General features: G+C 31.3%; 1 protein-coding gene and 1 long non-coding RNA gene across 2 annotated transcripts in view; one reads left to right on the forward strand and one right to left on the reverse strand.

Annotated features, from left to right (window-relative positions):
* LOC107438134 (monocarboxylate transporter 12) overlaps positions 1–3,755 on the forward strand; it is a 115,712-nt gene extending 111,957 nt beyond the window's left edge. The window contains exon 4 of the mRNA XM_016050333.4: positions 2,190–3,755. Within this exon, the coding sequence (XP_015905819.1) occupies positions 2,190–2,362 (173 nt within the window). The 3' untranslated portion in view covers positions 2,363–3,755. The remainder of the gene's footprint in view (positions 1–2,189) is intronic.
* Positions 1–19,341, reverse strand: part of LOC147800958 (uncharacterized) — a 27,166-nt gene continuing 7,825 nt past the window's right edge. Inside the window, exon 3 of the long non-coding RNA XR_015430835.1 lies at positions 1–2,339. This is a non-coding gene — a long non-coding RNA (uncharacterized LOC147800958). The remainder of the gene's footprint in view (positions 2,340–19,341) is intronic.

Genomic DNA, 19,341 nt, shown 5'->3' on the forward strand with positions numbered 1-19,341 from the left:
AGTGATGAAATTAAGTGGACCTTTTATTCATTTAATAACCATGAGTTTAAAAATACAACAATTGAAAGATTTCAAAGCCTGATACATAATTTGATATTATTGAAATATGTTCGATGTTCAAGATAAATGATAACAATGAAATAATAGAGTTACCAATTTTTTTTAAGCGATGTAAAAAATGCCTGTTTTTCTCCGTTATGTACAACTTTAACTTTGTTAAGATACTGAGCCTTATCTTCAGGTACTGTGCCTTATAAGGTACTGTACCTTATAAATACCCTATCTGGCCAAAAGTATCTAGACACCTCTGTGGTAGTCAAGGAATCCAGAGCCACATATGTTAATACGATACTGGTCTTCTATTAACCCGTTGAATGCCACGCAAATTTTAAGTGGCTTGCCCATCTAACCACAACGGTAAATAACTACAAACTAAATTTACAAATATTAGATAGATTTTGATAGTTTTTTGAAAAGTTTAGCATGACATATCTGAAAAAAGTGGTGAATTATATAAACCTTCGAATTGTTTAGAAATAATGGTGGATAAAAATCTACCGAATTGAATTCATTAAACCAAGAATTACAATTAATAAACTACCACTTGAAAATATTTATTCGCTGTCCGGAGCAAGTTGGCATCCCTGTGTATGTAAATAAAACTATTTTTGTGTGTTCTATATTGCATTAATTTCTTCAAACCATTTTAGTAACGATAATAATATTAAAAAATTAAAAATTTACTCGAATTGTGTGTTTCTAATAATTTTGGCTTCGCCAATCACCGGTGACCCCAATGGCATTCAACGTGTTAAGCACAGGTGACAGCCTGCATACGTCTGGGGAGAATTTTCACAAGTTTTTGATAAGTGGGTGATTTGTTGAGATTGATCGGTTTGTTTGGTTACGTAATCCAGAGATACCTACTTGCTCCGGACAGTTAACATAGATTTTCGATCGGTAGTCTGTTAACCCCTTGGGGACGGGTGATTCAGAAAAGCATTCGTGCAAAATCAGAATCAAGTTGCAATTAAATAAAAAACGGTAACTTAAATGTAGTCGTTGCTGATTTGACAGACTTACTTTGCTTTTACTTTAATTATTGTTAGTTTAAACATATATATAATCAATGTTAATTCAAAGTATAACTAAATAGTTTTATTTTGAACAAAGTAATGGTGAATTAAATAAATCAAACAATTATAACTCCGCCCACAAATAAACTGCTAAAGAAATACTTTGATTACCAGTTTTATATTTTTACCCTGATTGATACGGTCTTATGCTGTCACGTATTTGTGACAGTCGGCGCGAAAGGGTTAATGTATGCATACCTGCCAACTTTTAATCCCTTCCATTATGATTTTTCCCAGTGGTATTGAAATGGAATTAAAATTTCAATTTTAAGCAAAAAATACGCTGTATTTGAAAAAAGCTTAAGCTGACGACCCTGGTAGTAACACATATTAATATATATGCTCAATTTTTTTACAAATAGTGGTGATCAAAATCATTTAAAAATTAAGTTTTTAAAAGTAAAGAAAATATATATTTACTACCACTTTAAATATAAAAATAAAATTTTACGCCAAATGCGTAAAAGTTGGCAGGTATGTGTATGATTCTCGGTTTATTTAATTCGAATTCGAAGGATTTTGATCGCCACTATTTCTAAATAATTCAAAGTCTTATAAGATTCGCCACTTTATTACAGCTGATTCGTGTTGAGCCCTTTAAAAAGTTGACAAAATTAACCGAAAATCTGCGGAATAATAAAAATCTATAACTGCCAATTGTTTTTAACGGATGTAATTTCTAGATTAAATTGCCTCTTCACCGTGATAAATTTCCTTACAGTGAATTGTTATTGTTGGGAATAGATTAACTCCTCCTGAATATTATCTAATATTGAAATAGTTCTTCTACCAGTATTTTCTCTTTTCCCGTACCAGTATTTTCACTTTTCCTGGCGTGAACGTGTTAATCTCACCTGCCCTCAAAAACAAGCTCTCTCTCTCTTAATGAACTCAATTCTCATTCTGACATTTTCATTATTTAAGCAGATAAAGGTGGACAAATTGTTATTCTCAATCTGATCTGATTACTATAACCGGAGTATTCAAAGTGTTAACATATTACATTGACATAAATAGCAATTTCAGTAACTAATTTTATTTTTTCTTCACTAGGATATGTCTTGGAGACAACAAGCAGTTATTTAATATGCCAAATCATACTTGGTTCTGCCCAAGTTGCTGCAGCTTCTGTTTGGCTCGCAGAACCATGGTTTCTTCGATGGGAGAAAAGGCGCAAAGCTGAGCGAGAGAGTGCCAATTCACCTGAAAAACAACAACTTGTTTAAAATCTGTGAGAAAAATAACAAGCAGGTGGATTGCATCCTGAAGAGCAATCTCTTGATCGTAGTTCTTGATAGACAACGAGAAGAATTACAGAGTGATTAGTTTAAAAATATAAAACTTAGTCTAAAGGATAGAAGAGAACTTAAATTAAAATTTTCAATTCTTTTGAAATTGTACTAAACTCTTGATTGTACATGATAATCGGTGGCAAGACTACCATGAAAAAGTAAATTCCGTGTGTAATCCACAGATTCAGTCCGAGTCCGTTACAGACTTGAGACTGGTAGTTTACAGTATTTTTCGAGCATTTTATGTGTTAAAAATAGTTTTTCTTTTGTGAAAGGAAAGCTTGCAGATTATGAGCTCCAAATCTTCTCTAAACTGCATAGAAACGCTGACAAATGATCGGGAGTTTATTGTATGACCAACAAGTTTAGCTAAAATTTAAAGATCTATTGTGATCATCTTTCTTAAATTCAAATTTAAAAATATCTCTCACATTTATGAATTGACTCTTTTAACAAAGAAAATTTTTAAGTTTAAAACAAATGCTATATTTTTATCAGTTGATTTTCCAGACTTCAACCCCTTCCTTCTCACTCCCGTGAAAATGACGAGGTGAGGTTTCGCCCTCTATTTCTCGCTCCCGTGATATTGACGGGCTGGAGTGTTCAGTAGTAACGCTCCAATAAGAATAAAACTAATTAATTTCTTTTACCCGAAAAACATTTTATTTCTCATTTTACACACCAGATGGCAGTACCAGGATATTTTTAAAGTAATTGTAGATAGGATATTTTTAATCAAATACGTAATACAAATACAAAAGCCAAAAAATAGGCACTTTTATGGCTGTTTTCTTGAAAATTAACCGATCGGTAAGGGGTTAAAATGAAATTACAAAACTACAAACACTAAAAGCAACAACATTTATTTTAAAATTACTAGTTACGCATAAACATTGCAACTTTTTAACGGACGCGGTTACATTTTTAAAAAAATCACTACAAATATATACTAGTTTAGGGAAGGTTTTGAACATTTATTTTACAACTTTTTGAATGCGGAAATGTTATGTCTAATAACTTAATTAGATTAGTATGTAAAGTTTAAACTTCAAGCTTTGTTTACCACAAACATTTTGATATAAATTTTTAAAAAAACTGAATAGAATTGAAAATTACAATTTTCATGTTCTCTTTTACCTTTAATACATTTTCCTTATGAATGGTGGTCTTTCAGCAATTTATAGTATTCCAAAACTCAAAAAATCAAGAATCAAAATTCTTTATCGAAATTGTGATATTTGTAATATTTATTTTTCTAAATTTAAATAATGTATTGTAAATAGTTTAAAAAAATCAGCAAATAAAATATTTCATAATGTAGTAAAAACTTTATATTATTTATAATATTTTAAGCCATGTGATATTGCACATGGTTGATCAGTGATAAGCAAAATCATGTTGTTGTTGTCTTTGGCCATTAAGACAGAGAGGTCGCGATTCTTGTTTTCCTGCGGCGAAATCAATGGCCAGGAATTCAACTTCTGCCTCAACCATATATCCCGTCCGTGTTAAATGGTGGAAATACATTCATTCACCGATCATAATTTTGACCTGAACCAGAGAACGATCTATCTCCAATTCAGTACTCCCATAGGTATATACCGGACAAATTTAGCGAGCACCAGTCACCATGTACTACACGGGGAGTCTTCTGCCTACTGGATTCGAACTCCCATTCTCACGAACGTGAGTCCAGCGCCCTACCAACCAGGTTATCCCGGCCAAGCGAAATCATAAATTGGTTTAAAGAATGCGTTACAGATTGACGCCACCAAAATTGTTTCAAGTAGGCAAGAAACAAATCAATACCTCTGGGGGGTACCGATCCAGGAGTTTCCTTGTCTTCTGGATTGGTTCAAAATCACAAGGCTACGGCGTTGAACATTAGTTGTCGTAAACCCAAAAATTGGGTCGACTGTTCAACGGCGGTCATAAAATAAAATTAAAAAGTAGGGCAAGAGGCTATTATCTCCAAATAATTTCAAGACTAAGTTACAGAATTGAAATGCACTTTCATTACTTTCTCATTCAGTAAACATCCTGAAACCTGTAGAATAAAGTTACCCCTAATATTTGGTCGTCCGGAAAGTTTACCGATTTTCGATAGGTGGTGCTCTCAAAAGTCCGCCAAAAATATTCAAGTGGTAGATGGTAGTGAAAGATTTAAAATGTATACTATAAAATATATTTCTTGTTTTTGAAAATTGATCATTAAATTTTCCTAATCACCACAAATATTAGGAATTTTATTGCAAATATAGATGTCTGATACATACTGGATGAATATTATTTTTGTAAATAGTGTAAATATTTTTTCTTTATCTTCAATCTGTTCCCTTTATTATGTATCAACTTGCGATTTATTTTTATGTATGACCCAGACTTGATTTTATCAATTATTGTTCATTCTGAGATTTAACTTAATGTTAATGCAGCACCTCCCTCCCCTTCCACCACATATTCTTCAATTTAGATGAAAGAACAGATATCCATTCATGGATAGGTACTCTGAAAAACTTGATTAGTTAGTTAGTGGATGAATATTATTTGAAATTATGGTTTTGAAATAAGGAAAACCTCAAATTGCTTTGATGGATAGTTTACTACCACTTGAGTATTTTTTGCAGTCCTTTGGGAGCTCTGCCCTTCGAAAACTGGCATGAACTTTCCGGGTGACCCAATAGTAACTTTGTTTAATATTTTCTGTTGAAAAATGCCTCTATGAACAAATTACTGTAAATATTTCCTTATCGGGAGATAAATCAAACTAAAGTATCCCATCCAACTGCTGAAAAAAGTGCTTTATTATTTATGATTATAAGTTATACCATTGCTAAACACTCCTTAAATTGATAGATTATCGTTTTAAAATTTTAATAAGTAATTATTAGCAGAAATAATTAAAAAACGAGAACTTAGTTGTTAATACTTAATTTGACTCACACTGTTTGAAGAAATTTCCTTCCTGAAAAAGTTAGCCTACTTATTGCAGGTGGAGTTTTAAAAACAACGTTGGTTAGGTTCATCCATTTTTTTCAGAAGAAGCGTATAACTTTGTTATTTGTTCTCAGATAGAAAATAAACGTTAAAAATTTTTGCTAGGCAATGCTTCGAAAATTTATTTACCGAGAAATTTTGCGACCCCAAAGTCTCTTGCCTACAATTTCAGAAATTTTTCATCAATTTAAAAGTTTTTTTTTTTTAAATTTCATTTCCATTTTTTTTTATTACCAGAAATGGTAAATTAAAGAGTTGAAATATTATCTTTCTCACTGCTCAAATCTATGTTGCATATTAGTCATTTTGATACTCTGTAATAGTAAATGGTGGGGAAAGTAATTCTAATTTTCTTACGGATCACGAAGAAGCAATGTCCTGATAAAAAAATTGCAATAAAATAAGTAAATAAAAATTTCGCAATCATATGTAAAATAAATAAATTTATATTTAACACAAATGGAAATAATATAAAATCATGAGAAATTTAGCAGCTATTGCTAAGATCTTCTTGATCAAAGTTGCTAAGATACGAAAATTGCTTGCTCAAGGGTCACGTTAGAAATCACTTAGTTTCACAAAGATGAACAATCACTAAATGGAAACACTTCTGCATCAGTTTTGCCAATATCACAACTCTGATTTCTTACAGAGCTCTCGAATGCCATCCAAACTACTTTTAGGCGATTGATCAAAGTCAACCGAGGAATTACATTTCAAAGGCGACCACAGTCTGAAAAATTATAAAACCTGGTGGAAAAATATGCCTTAAGCAATAACAACTGTCACAAATACGTGCCAGCATAAACCCGTATCAGTCAGAGTAAAAAGATAAAACTGGTAATCAAAGTATTTCTTTAGCGGTTTATTTGTGGGCGGAGTTATAATTGTTTGATTTATTTAATTCACCATTACTTTGTTCAAAATAAAACTATTTAGTTATACTTTGAATTAACATTGATTATATACAGAGATGCCAACTGCTCCGGACACGCCAAAATAATTAAAACATCGGTAAATAACAACAAAGTAAATTTTGCATATATTTGACTATTTTTGCTTGCTTTTTAAAAGGTATAGCACGACATTGGTACAATAAAGTGGTGAATTATATAAGTCTACAAATTATTTAGAAATAGTGGTGGATAAAAATCTACTAAATTGAATTTATTAAACCAAGAATCACAATTGATAAACTACCACTTTAAAATATATATTTGGTGTCCGGAGCAAGTTGGCATCTCTGTATATATATATGATTAAACTAACAATAAGTAAAGTAAAAGCAAAGTAAGTTTGTCAAATTAGCAACGACTACAATGAAGTTACCGTTTTTCATTTAACACTTTCATGTCCGGTGACACCAACGTGTTGTCACGTGAAAACCAAACGTTAGCTGCCGGTGACAACACGTTGGTGCCATACGCAAGCCATACACTAACAGCCGGTGACAACACGTTGGTGCCATGTCCAAGCCGAACGTTAGTGACCGGTGACAACACATAGATGTCGCGCGTTGCAACCTGATATTCATGTGACATTTTGTCAAGGGACAGTAGAGTACAGGGATGCCAACTGTTCCGCTTTCTGGAATAGTTTTAAAAAAGTGGTAGCAAATTATATAGTAAAATTCGTTAAAGAAAGATAGTTACGCCTACTTTTTAATATAGTAACCAGTAGTTTGATGCTTTAATGTTGCATTTTATATCATACTTATAATTTTTGATATTTAGTGGAGAAAAAATTACTTATAATGAAAAATACTAAACTAAAAGTAACTTAAATTTTGCTACCACTAGAAAATACTATTTTACAAAGCGGAGCAAGTTAGACGGAACCGGTTACATAGTAAACTTATCACTAAATATATGCGGACCGCATAGTGTTAATTACAGCTTGATTCTGATTTTATACGAATGCTTTTCTGAATCACCCGTCCCCAAGGGGTTAATAATAAAAACCTTTAAATTATAGTGAAATTAAGATTTTTAAGATTTCCAACAACTTTGTGAAACAATTGTCATCACTTTTAAAAATTTTTCCTGGTTGTGGCCACCCTGATTACGAGAAATACAAGTTATTTACAAGAAATACATTTTAGGATATAAATTTCGCTACAACTCCAATTATTTTAATAGAACACTATGAGTTCTCATGGGCAAAAAACAAAGCAGAAAAATATAAATAAGGAATAACACGGAAAATGCAATTAAACAGTTATTTTCAAAGTTTAGGCAAATGTATGTTACACTACCCTACAGTAATGGAGGAGCCACTTTGAGTTTTTAACTTTTTTCTAAATCTCTCAAAAATTACTTAAAGGATTACTTTACAACTTTAGAGATGATTAGCTTATGCGATTTTTCATACTTAGCAATAAGATTTAAAGCTTTCGGTGGTTTGGGAGACCGACAATAAATTACAAAAGAAAACAAGTATTTTTTAACACCCTATGCAGGAAAACCAATCAACAAGCTTGTAACTACGTTATTTTTAACAACCGCATGAAATTTCGTAGACCTAGAATAAATATTTATGGAGATATGGATATTTTTTACAAAAACGAATTTTTTTGCTTTAAGATTTTTTGCTATAACTTTATAAATATCATATGAAATCAAATAAAACTTTCAGAGCAATTTAAAATTAATTACAAAATTATTAAACTAATTATAAAATTATCAAAATTATTTAACAAAATAATTTGTTCTAAATTTTAAAAAAAAATCTTTAAGAAATGCGCAAGATATAAATTTTTTAGGTAGTTCTTTTATATTGTACATGCTTGAAAAAAAGTTTGGGGAATTTTTTCTTAATTTTGCAGCGAATCCTATCTGGCAACTAAATCTGAATATCTTAAAAATTTAAAAGTTTTAAGCAATTTTCAAAGTAGTTTTTGTAAATACTTAAAAAATGTGACTTAGTACTTTTAACTTAATACCTAATTAATTAAGCCTTTAATGGACCCTTTATTTCTAGTAAAGGTAAATTAAAGTATTTTTGTAATTGAAATTGTTTTAAGAACAGTAATTGATATTAAAAGAAAAAACTCCTTTAGTTTATAAAAATGCCATTTTTTGGAGGTAAATATATTTAACATGATCTATTAGGATCTTACTGACTTTTATTTTTCCTTATTTATAAAATAAATTCCTTAAATGCTACAAACTTCAAAAGGAATTACGTATTTTATAACTTTTATACATTTTTTAAAAGTGACAAATGGTTACCAATTTTATTCAAACTCACATCAAGAAAGCGGAGGTTATTGAAAAATGGAAACTTAAATTAAAAGTGGTAAAACATGGTGGTAAGATACTTACCACGGCCTTCAAAAGGATTAATACTTAATGTGACTAAATACTTTTTAAAAGAATATTCAAAAGGATCAGGGGTTTTCCACTAATTTTTTTTGAATTATAAGACAAAATTAATAACAAATGATAATACCATACAATAATCGTCCGGAAACCAAAATGCTAGGACATGAGGAAAGAAAACATACTTTTATGGGGGATGATCCCCCACAAAGCCGGTCTCACTTTTAATAAATCTTGTTCAATAAAAAAAATTACATTTTTCAAGACCCCTGATCGCTTTGAGCTTTCTTTTAAAAAGTAGAAAAACTACTTATGAAATTGCTTGAAACTTTTGAATTTTTAAGATATTCAAATCAAACTTTTATCATTAGTTACCAAATACGATTCACTACAAAATGAAGAAAATAAGCTTTTAAATTTCTCCCGCCCATGAGCGGGAGAAAAGAACTACCTTAAAAATTATAGCATGACCAGTTTTTAACGAACTTTTTTTAAAATTTTAAATAAACAATTTTGTAATTAATTTTAAATTGCTCAAAGAATTTTAGTTGATTCTAATGAATAATTATAAAGTTAAATAAAATAAATAAATAAATAAAACACACTGCCAAAAAAATGTTTCTTTTTTATAAAATGTCCATGGATCCACAAATATTTACTTTATGCGATTATTAAAAATAACAACAAAGTAATCGATACAAGTTACAAGCTATGCTTGATTTTCTATCATAGGGTGCTCGAAAATACTTGTTTTCTTTAATAATTTATTGTCTGTCTCCCAAACCTCTGAAAGCTTTAAATCATATTGCTAAGTATGAAAAATAGCATGAACTAAACATCTCCAAAGTTAAAAAATAATCTTTTAAGTATTTCTTAAGAAATTTATTAAAATTTCAAAAACTCAAAGTGTCTCTTCTGTAATATTAGGGTAATGTATGTATGTATGTATATATATATATATACACACACACACGCATATATATATATATATATATATATATATATATATATATATATATATATATATATATATATATACACTGGTTATCATAAATTAAGGAAAAATCACAAAAATAGCGATAACTCTTTCAAAAGTAAGCCAAACCGTGCAAAATTTGCATATGCTGTCCACTAAGAGTAGCTGAGTAAAATTGCAATATGCAAATTAGTGGCGCTGCACTCGGCTTACGTCATCTGCCTGGAGCATAAAAGTCCAAGTTTGAGAGAAAGCACACAAATTTTACTGTGATTGCGACATTGAAAATCTGAGATAGCCAATTCGTAATAATGACCTCTAGGCATCATTTGCCTGAAGAACTACGATGGAGAGCCATCGGGAGACTAGAGGCAGGGCAGAGTCAATCAGAAGTGGCCAGATGGCTAAATGTGAGTCCATCTGTGGTTCATAGACTTTGGAGGCAATTTCAAACCACAGATTCGGCATCTAGGAGGTTCAGTCAAGGACGGCCAACTGTTACGACCAGTGCCGATGACCGATATTTGACATTAAGTGCACGCAGGAATAGAACCGCTACTCCGACACATCTTAGATCCTCTCTTGCTGCAGCCACCGGAAGGTTGGTGTCAACGTCAACTGTGCGCAGAAGGCTCCACGAAGGTGGTCTGTATGCGAGACGACCAGCCATTTGCGTGCCGCTCACATCACGCCATAGGAGAGACCGTTTGCAGTGGGCCCGACAACATGTCCACTGGACGTCAGATCAATGGAGGCCTGTTCTCTTTACGGATGAGTCCAGGTTTAGTCTAGAAAGTGACAGTAGACGTTATTTGATATGGAGAGAACCTGGGACCCGTTATCATCCATCAAACATCCGTGAAAGAGATGCATACGGAAGAGGCAGTGTCTGTGTTTGGGGAGGCATATCCTTAGGAGGGCGCACATACCTCCATGTCTTTCCAAGGGGAACCGTGAATGCTCAGGTTTATCGAGACAACATCCTTGATGCTTATGTGCGCCCATATGCCGGGGCAATTGGTGATTGCTTCCTGTTACAGGACGATAATGCAAGACCACACAGAGCTCGCATTGTTGATGATTATCTTCAACAGGAAACAATTACTCGCATGGAGTGGCCAGCTCGATCCCCGGACTTGAATCCTATCGAGCACGTTTGGGATGCTCTAGGGAGGCGTGTATCTGCCATCAATCCGCCCCCTCAGACCCTTGCAACTGCTTTACAAGAGCAATGGCTCTCACTTCCTATTGAACTGATAGACCGCATAATTGAAAGCATCACACATCGCTGTTTGTGCTGTATTGCTTCTAGAGGCAATCATATTCCATATTAAAGGTACTTTTTCTATTGCAAACCGATACTTCCAATTTGTTTATTTTATACATGTGCTAATTTCTATACTACTATTAATGTCTGATAATTTCTTTTTATGTTGTTTAATACCTTACTATGTGTTGTATATTGTGGGTAAGTTTCATAAAATTCCATGTGTAATTTCTTGAGTTATCGCGATTTTTGTGAATTTTCCTTAATTTATGATAACCAGTGTATAAGTTCAAAAAGAAGAATAAAACAAAGAAAAATTATAGACATATGAAAAAAAGGGGGGTGGGAAATAATAAGTAAAAAAATAACTAACAACATATTATTTAAAAGAAAAAAAAAAAAAAATATGTGAATTTTTAATTAAAAAACCGGAAAAAAAGCCGGAAAAAAAAGATATAATCTTTTCTTCAGCCCACACGATTATATCCGCAAAACAGAGTGCTTTCTGATATTGTATCAATAAAGCCAAAGCAAAATATATTAATACAATAGTGCTTAAGCGCAATAAACTTCTTTTTGAACTTATCTAATGAGTGCTGTTTACTTGCAGCTTAAGCGCAATAAATGATACTTATTGTTTTTCTTAACTTTCTTAGTATTTTCTTGTATTTTTTTTTATTTATATATATATATATATATATATATATATATATATATATTTCAAAAATTTAATTATTTTAATCATTCTTAATCCAATTTTAATTAAATCAAAACAAATACTTAATTTTTATGACATTTTATGAAAAAAGCGATTATAAATGCTTTTATTATTTTCTTATCAATTAATGTAACGGCTAACTTTATAATTAAATACAACTGCGTAACTCAATAATTCACAGTCACTACTATTAGAATATCAACATTTTATTTTTAAATTTAAGTTGATTCATTTCTCTAATCACAAAAATCTTCCAGGGTTATATTAATTTCTCCCGATATTTTTGGTGATAAAGCTGTAGTCAAAATTATTTAAAATTTAACTTTAATAACTGACTTGGTATTTGGATTTTATTATATATGGATAAATCACCCCTTCCCGTGCTCCTCCGTTAAAAACAATTCACTCGCCTTTTTAAAATTCTTGGGACTGGGGTGTTTTGACCTTAGTCTGACCGTTATTAAATTACAAAATTTCTTCAAGGGGATTCTATCTAAGGAGATGCTGCTTATTAATTTGTAATTTTCTAGTTATCACCATTTTTTTTTGAAGTTCTCGCTACTGAAAGCAATGCTTAATTTATCTATGGAGTGATTAATTCCTTCACAATGTCAATGTATAATGAACTAAAATCATCACCACTATTACAATTAAATAGCGTTCTTTAAGTAGCATGAAAAGTCTGACGTTTTGATCATATAAATTTTGTGAAGTAAGATTCGATATATATTAGCAATATTCTTGTAATATTGGGAAAATTTCCAAGATAATATTCCCCCCATCATCTTTTTGGAATATTATATAGCGTCATAATTTAGACGATATAAAATATCTTACGAATGTCATCATATGATATAAGATATAATATGCTACCAATGACCCACATTTAATGCGCAAAATATTTTTCTAATATTTATTTAATGTATGTCAAATATTTTACCATTATATCTACTGATTAAACAAATATTTTATAGATATTTGTATACGATTTATACTAGGGATCACTCAATGTCTGCCCCCCTCTAAATGCTAGAAATAATTTTTGTTTGTGTTTTTCCTTAAGAATTATTGTTATTAGAATTATGAGTTAACAAAATTTGAAAAATTTTAAGCTCAAATTTTCCAGTATGTATAATGATTTGCTTACATTATAAATTACTTAAAAAGCATTTTGCAAATAAACAACTAATAAATGTGGCTTAAAGTTACGACCAGCGGGAGCCCCAACAGTTCTGTGCCTACAGCCCCCGGATTTCTATATCAGCCCTGGTGACACTAATAGTTCTGTCATTAGACATACCTTGCAAATCTGATAAATATTCAATATAAATCAGATAGATACCTGTAAAATATTTATACATCAGTGAACATGTCAGTATTCAATATACAATAGTAGGATTAAGGACTTCAAATTATTAGCCAGTAAATTGGTCAAATATCAAAAGTGCTTGTCAAATTTCAAAATTCTAAACCAAAGGCAAATCTTTACAATTTTTAAAGATTGAGTTTTTTCCATAGAAAACTTCTGATCGAAATACAAATTTACTGTAAATTGAATTATTTTACAAAATACAAATTCAAATTTTACCGTTGGGAAGGAGTACATAAGCAATGAATATTGGAGAGTAAAAAAAATTTAAATGTTTAATAGCCTTTGAGGAAAAGAAAGTTGATTAGGTTTGGTTAATTTTTGATAACTTCTTAGACTAGAGCAGTAATAAGGATAAACCTGAATCAATATTATGTTATTGTCACGTTATTGCATATGTTATTGTCACGTTATTGTCACGAGAAAACATATCTCCTGCAAATATAGTTGGATGATAATATGCATCTTGACTACTACTTAATCTATTTTATTGACGCAAACTGTAGAAAAAATTTCGTCTCGTGATATCTCTGTGTCACTGATATACCTGATATCACTGAGTTGTAATCCGTATTTTACTGTAGTTTGCCTACATTATCTAGACGTAATATAATTCTAATTGGTTATGTGACGTATCTAACGGAAATTACTGTAATTGAATAATAAAAAAAAGTATTTATACAGAAAAATTTTCTTTGACCTTTTTTTTCCTTTCTTTTTTTATTGGGGACACGGAGAATATATATTTTTCTTTTCGGTTGAAAAAATTATTCACCAATACTTTCGCCAGAACATAACCAAATTTACGATTTTATCGCATTGGGCGAGAGAGCGAATGCGTTGCGCATGCCCAGATTAGATAAATCTATGCAAAATAACCTAAAATAATCATTGTAGTATGAAAAAGATGCCAGACATATACATAAAATTACTAATACATTTCAGTATCTGTACTAAATATATCTGATATTTTAAATATCTCTAAAAATTTCAACATTTTCTTTTTCACCTAGCTGGCAGGGTTGCTCGACTTCTAATAAACCTATGGAGTTAAAAATGGATAATTTGTTTGAGTATAGTATGTTGCTTAAATTTACACTAGCGCTTAATTGATAAATATTTCATATTTTTGAGGAGCCAAAATATTTTCTTAAATATAAAAATCCAAATTAAGTTTTTCTTAATTTAAAAAATTCTATTGAAAGTTGTTAGAAGTCATTAACATAGTTTTTATGAATTTTATCATGCACGTAAGACGTCATACTATCTTTTTTTCTTCCACGTTTAGTTTTAAATAAAATAAAATTTGAAACGTTCTTCAATAAATGTTTGTATTTAGATAACGTCTGCTTTTCTGTTTAACTCCTGTTAAAAAATTCAGAATCCTAAGTTAAATTTTAGAGAAGCAGAAGTTATAAAAAGTGAAAAAAATGATATTAATAAAATTTAAAAAAAGCTATAGGTTGGTTGGTGGTTAATTTTTGGAGACATTTCTGTCCATTAACGAATTTTTCGCAATTTTTTTATTGTGAAAAGGAACTCTTCAGAAAACAGTTTATCGTTAAAACGAACACTTTACAAAATTTTTATTACGAAAACAGTTTTTAAAAAAAATCTCTATTAATAACGGATCTAATTTATAATTTCAAAACAAATACTCCTTAAAAAGAAATTTATTTTTTGTGTATCTTTTCCCGAAAAATGAAACTTTCTTTCACTTATCCACAAAATTATGAGTTTTCACAAATTCTCAAATACACATCAAGTTTGAACCAAGTTTTTTTTTCTTTAAAGATCAGTATTTCAACAAATTCACAAAATTATGAGTAGATTTTTTGCAACTTTATGAAAATGAACTTTTCACAAAAAGTCTGGAATAACCCCTGCTGATGTTTTCTAGATGAAATTGAAATCCTCTTAAACGAGCGATTTCCTAGTAAATAAGATTTATCATTAACAAAATGTGCAAGGCAGCAAAAACAAAATCAAGATAGTAGAAGAAGATAATTAAAAATGCATTGATGATATGGGCAAATTTTCCGTAATTATATCAGTACAATATGAGTTTTTAATAGGATACGTGTCTCAATGGAATTAGATTTGGAAGGTGTATGATATATGAAGATTATTCATCAATTTTATTTAAATCTCCGGATTGAAATAATATCTTCAAAATGACAGTTTTCGAAACTGTCATTTTGAAAGAATTCTATTCTAAAGAAAAGAAGACAAAAATATTTTTGACTCTCCATAATAATAATAAAAACGCTTGAATCTGTATAAATTTCAAGTATTTTAATAATGCAAATAATAATTGTTGATCTGATTTTATTTCTAAAATGAATTTTAAAAAATTGAATTTAAATAATAGTTTTGATATTAATAATTCTTAATTAAAGCCAATTAATGTAATAAGAAAAGCATAATAACTTTCAGAACTGAAACTGTTATCTATCAAAAAGTTGAGATAAGGTACAAAATTTAACTTATATTGTCAAACAAATATCAAATAGAATAAACTAATTTATCAAGTCAATGTCTCTCTCTCTCTCTCTCTCTGCATTTAAGAGCAATAAATTTTAGTATAAATATACCCTTAAATGAGATAATAGCATGAAGATTTATTTTTGAATATATATTTGCACACAGAACACATTCTTTTAAATTTCTTATTAGCATCATAAAGTGAGGTTAAAGTTTTGCTTAAAAAAAACTAAAAATATTTCCTAAATAAACGAAGTAGAATTATTTTAAATCAGCATAAGCCAAATTAACTATATACAGGGTGTCCCAAAAGGTCGTTTACAAACTTAACATTCTGGTCTGTCATATCATGATGAACAAGATTTACATAGGAACTTGTGTCCGAAAATTAAAACTGAGACCGCTAGAGGGCGATAAGTGCAAGTTTGGATGAGGAGAAAAAAAATGATATCGATAGCGGTGTTAATATGATTTTTATTATAAAACATCATTACATCACAGCAAATGCTCAAAATTCCTTCCATTCGCCACAATGCACGTTTCACAGTGTTGGCGCATGGATTCACGAACCCGTTCAAATTGGCCAGGAATGTCACGGACACGTGCTGCCGCTTCTGCGATCCTGGCGATAAGATCCATGTCTGTTACAGGTGTCTCGTACACTATGGACTTCATGTGTCCCCACAGGTAGAAATCCAGGGGAGTCAGGTCGGGGGATCGCGGCGGCCATGGGACTGGTCCGCCTCTACCGATCCAGCGATTAGGATAAATCCTATCGAGGTATTCTCGAACAGCGTAGCTAAAGTGGGCAGGCGCTCCATCATGCTGAAACCAGATGTTTCCGCGTGTAGCGGCTGGAACGTCACCCATCAGATCCGGCAAAACTCTTTCTAAAAAAATGCTATAGGTATTTCCGTCGAGGCGTTCAGGTAGAAGGTAAGGGCCAATCAACATGTCACCGATAATACCAGCCCAAACGTTTACGCTGAAACGTTGTTGATGTGCATGGGCACGTGTACATCTTGGGTTTTCATGCGCCCATACGTGCATGCTGTGCAGGTTCACGACACCATCCCGTGTAAAGCAGGATTCATCAGAAAACAAAATCCATGATGGAAAATCTGGCTGTGCGACCCGCTGTTGCAAATACCAGCGTGAGAATGCAATGCATTTGGGATAATCGTCAGCGCACAATGCCTGTACTTTTTGGAAGTGGTAAGGGTGTTGCATGTCATCGTGCAGTATGCGCATTATGGTGGAACAAGCTACACCCAAGTCACGTTCGCCTTCTCGGAGACTTCTTAGCGGGTTGATGGCATACTCTTGTAGCACGGTTTCCTCTACGAGGGGTGTGCGTGGAGCACGTTCTCGTCCGATGTGGCTACGTGCTACGAAAGCACCTGATTCACATAATCTGCGGTGCAATCGTCCAAACAGAACATGACTTGGCTGACGTCTGTTTAGGAAGCGCTCAAGGTACGTCCGTACCGCGGCTCGTCCATTTCCATCAGCGGCGCCGTATACGTAATGCATGTCGGCCATTTCTGCGTTACTAAACTCATTCATCCTTCTCCTTCAACGTCCACGCCTGTAATGATTGTTTTTGCCACTCTCCCGTTTTCGTGCAATTATCGCCCTCTAGCGGTCGCAGTTTTAATTTTCGGACACAAGTTCCTATGTAAATCTTGTTCATCATGATATGACAGACCAGCATGTTAAGTTTGTAAACGACCTTTTGGGACACCCATATATATATATATATATATATATATATATATATATATATATATATATATATATATATATATATATATATATATATATATATATATATATATATATATATATATATATATATATATATATATATATATATATATATATATATATATATATATATATAATTACAAAAAAAAAACACGAAGAAAATTAAGAAGAACAATAAGTTTCATTTATTGCGCATAAGCTGCAAGTAAATAGAACTCATAAAATAAATTCAAAATGAAGATAAAACAAGAGAAAATTACAGGCATATGAAGAAAAAAAAAATTTTTTTACAAATCCGGAAAATAAAAGATATAATCTTTTTATCAGCCCACACGATTATATCAACAAAAAAGAAGAAAAAATTTTTTTTCTTCTTATGTCTAATTTTCCTTTGTTTTACCATCATTTTGAGCAATTTGAACCCCACATTCCTAAGCTACCTTCTTCCAAAACTATACCATGCCATACCTGCCAACTTTTAATCCCTTCCATTATGGTTTTTCCCAGTGGTATAAAAATGGAATTATAATTTCAATTTTAAGCAAAAAAATACGTCATGCAAAAATTAATTTTAATCATGCAAAAATTAATTTTATAAAAGAGAAAAATAGTATAGATTTTCTACCACTTTAAATATAAAAATAAAATTTTACGCCAAATGCGTAAAAGTTGGCAGGTATGCCATGCCTTCAAGTCCCAAGTACCTGAAATATAACCAGCATACTAGTGCTATCTGTTTCTGACAAGCTGAAAAAATCACTATGGCCTTTTGTAAAAGTTCTGATTCATTAACTTCAGCAAGCTCAGGTCAGTCAAGACCCACTACATCTCCCTTATGAAAATTTAAGGTATATTTAAGGTTGATTTGAGGTATTTTTGAGGTATTAAGGTTGTTTTGAGGTACATTTGAGGTATATTTAAGGTTGCAGAGAAAACAGCAATAAAAATTATGCCTCGTAAAGGTTGTAATTAAGGTGCACGAGGTTGATTTATATATACTTCAGCTTGTTTTGAGGTTGTTTAGAATTCACTTCAAATCAACCAGACTGATAAGGAGATTTTTAAGGTATACCAGGTTTATTTTCTTACACTTGTAACAAAAGAGGTATTCTTGAGGTATAAAAATTTTTACCTTATTTCAACTAGCGATAAAAAGGTATTTATTGAGGTATATGAAGTCATTTTATTTATACCTAAGCTTATTTTGAGGTTGTTTTAAATTCACTTCAAATCATCCAGACTGATAAGATGATTTTTAAGGTATACGAGGTTGTTTCTCTTACACTTGTAACAAAAGAGGTATTTATGAGGTATAAAAAAATCAACCTTATTTCAACTAACGAGAGTGAGGTAATTACGAGGCATAAAAAATATACCTTTTTTCTACTAACGATATTGAGGTATTTATGAGGTATAAAAAAATATACCTTATTTCAACTAAAGAGAGTGAGGTATTTATTGAGGTGTTGAAGTCATTTTATTTATACCTAAGCTTGTTTTAAGGTTGCTTAAAGTACACTTCATATTAACTAACTCACTTCCCAGAGTTCCATGCGAGCCGGCAAATGGCGTGTGTGTTGACAGTCGAAAGTACATTCGAAATTCGGTAAGTGTGCTTGACATTTATTAATTTAGTTTTATCACTTTTAATCAAATATGCTTCAATTTTGAAACTTAAATTTTATTATTTTTGTTTTAACGACGCGTCCTGATCTTAAATAATTTAAGTTGGAGGATATTCTTAGAGGCTATCGTTGTAGGCTTAGCAATAAGAGAGAATAACCGAAATATTTCTCGTCACTGTTTTGGGTAACATTACTGGTGAATCGTTACAGCAGGTTATGCACAGTATATTTTATTGTTTGTAGTTCAGTCAAATAGAACTATTCTTTTTATTTTGCTTAAATGTATATGTTTTAACGTAGCAGTATGCACGCTGATTAATTGAGAAAAATGTTCACAATTTCTCTTATAAATAAATCATTGAAAATTGAAAGATTTTTAAAATAGCAATT

This window comes from Parasteatoda tepidariorum, chromosome 12, assembly GCF_982258835.1.
Source record: "Parasteatoda tepidariorum strain Cologne lab strain chromosome 12, Ptep-v5.0, whole genome shotgun sequence".
Classification (NCBI taxonomy): domain Eukaryota; kingdom Metazoa; phylum Arthropoda; class Arachnida; order Araneae; family Theridiidae; genus Parasteatoda; species Parasteatoda tepidariorum.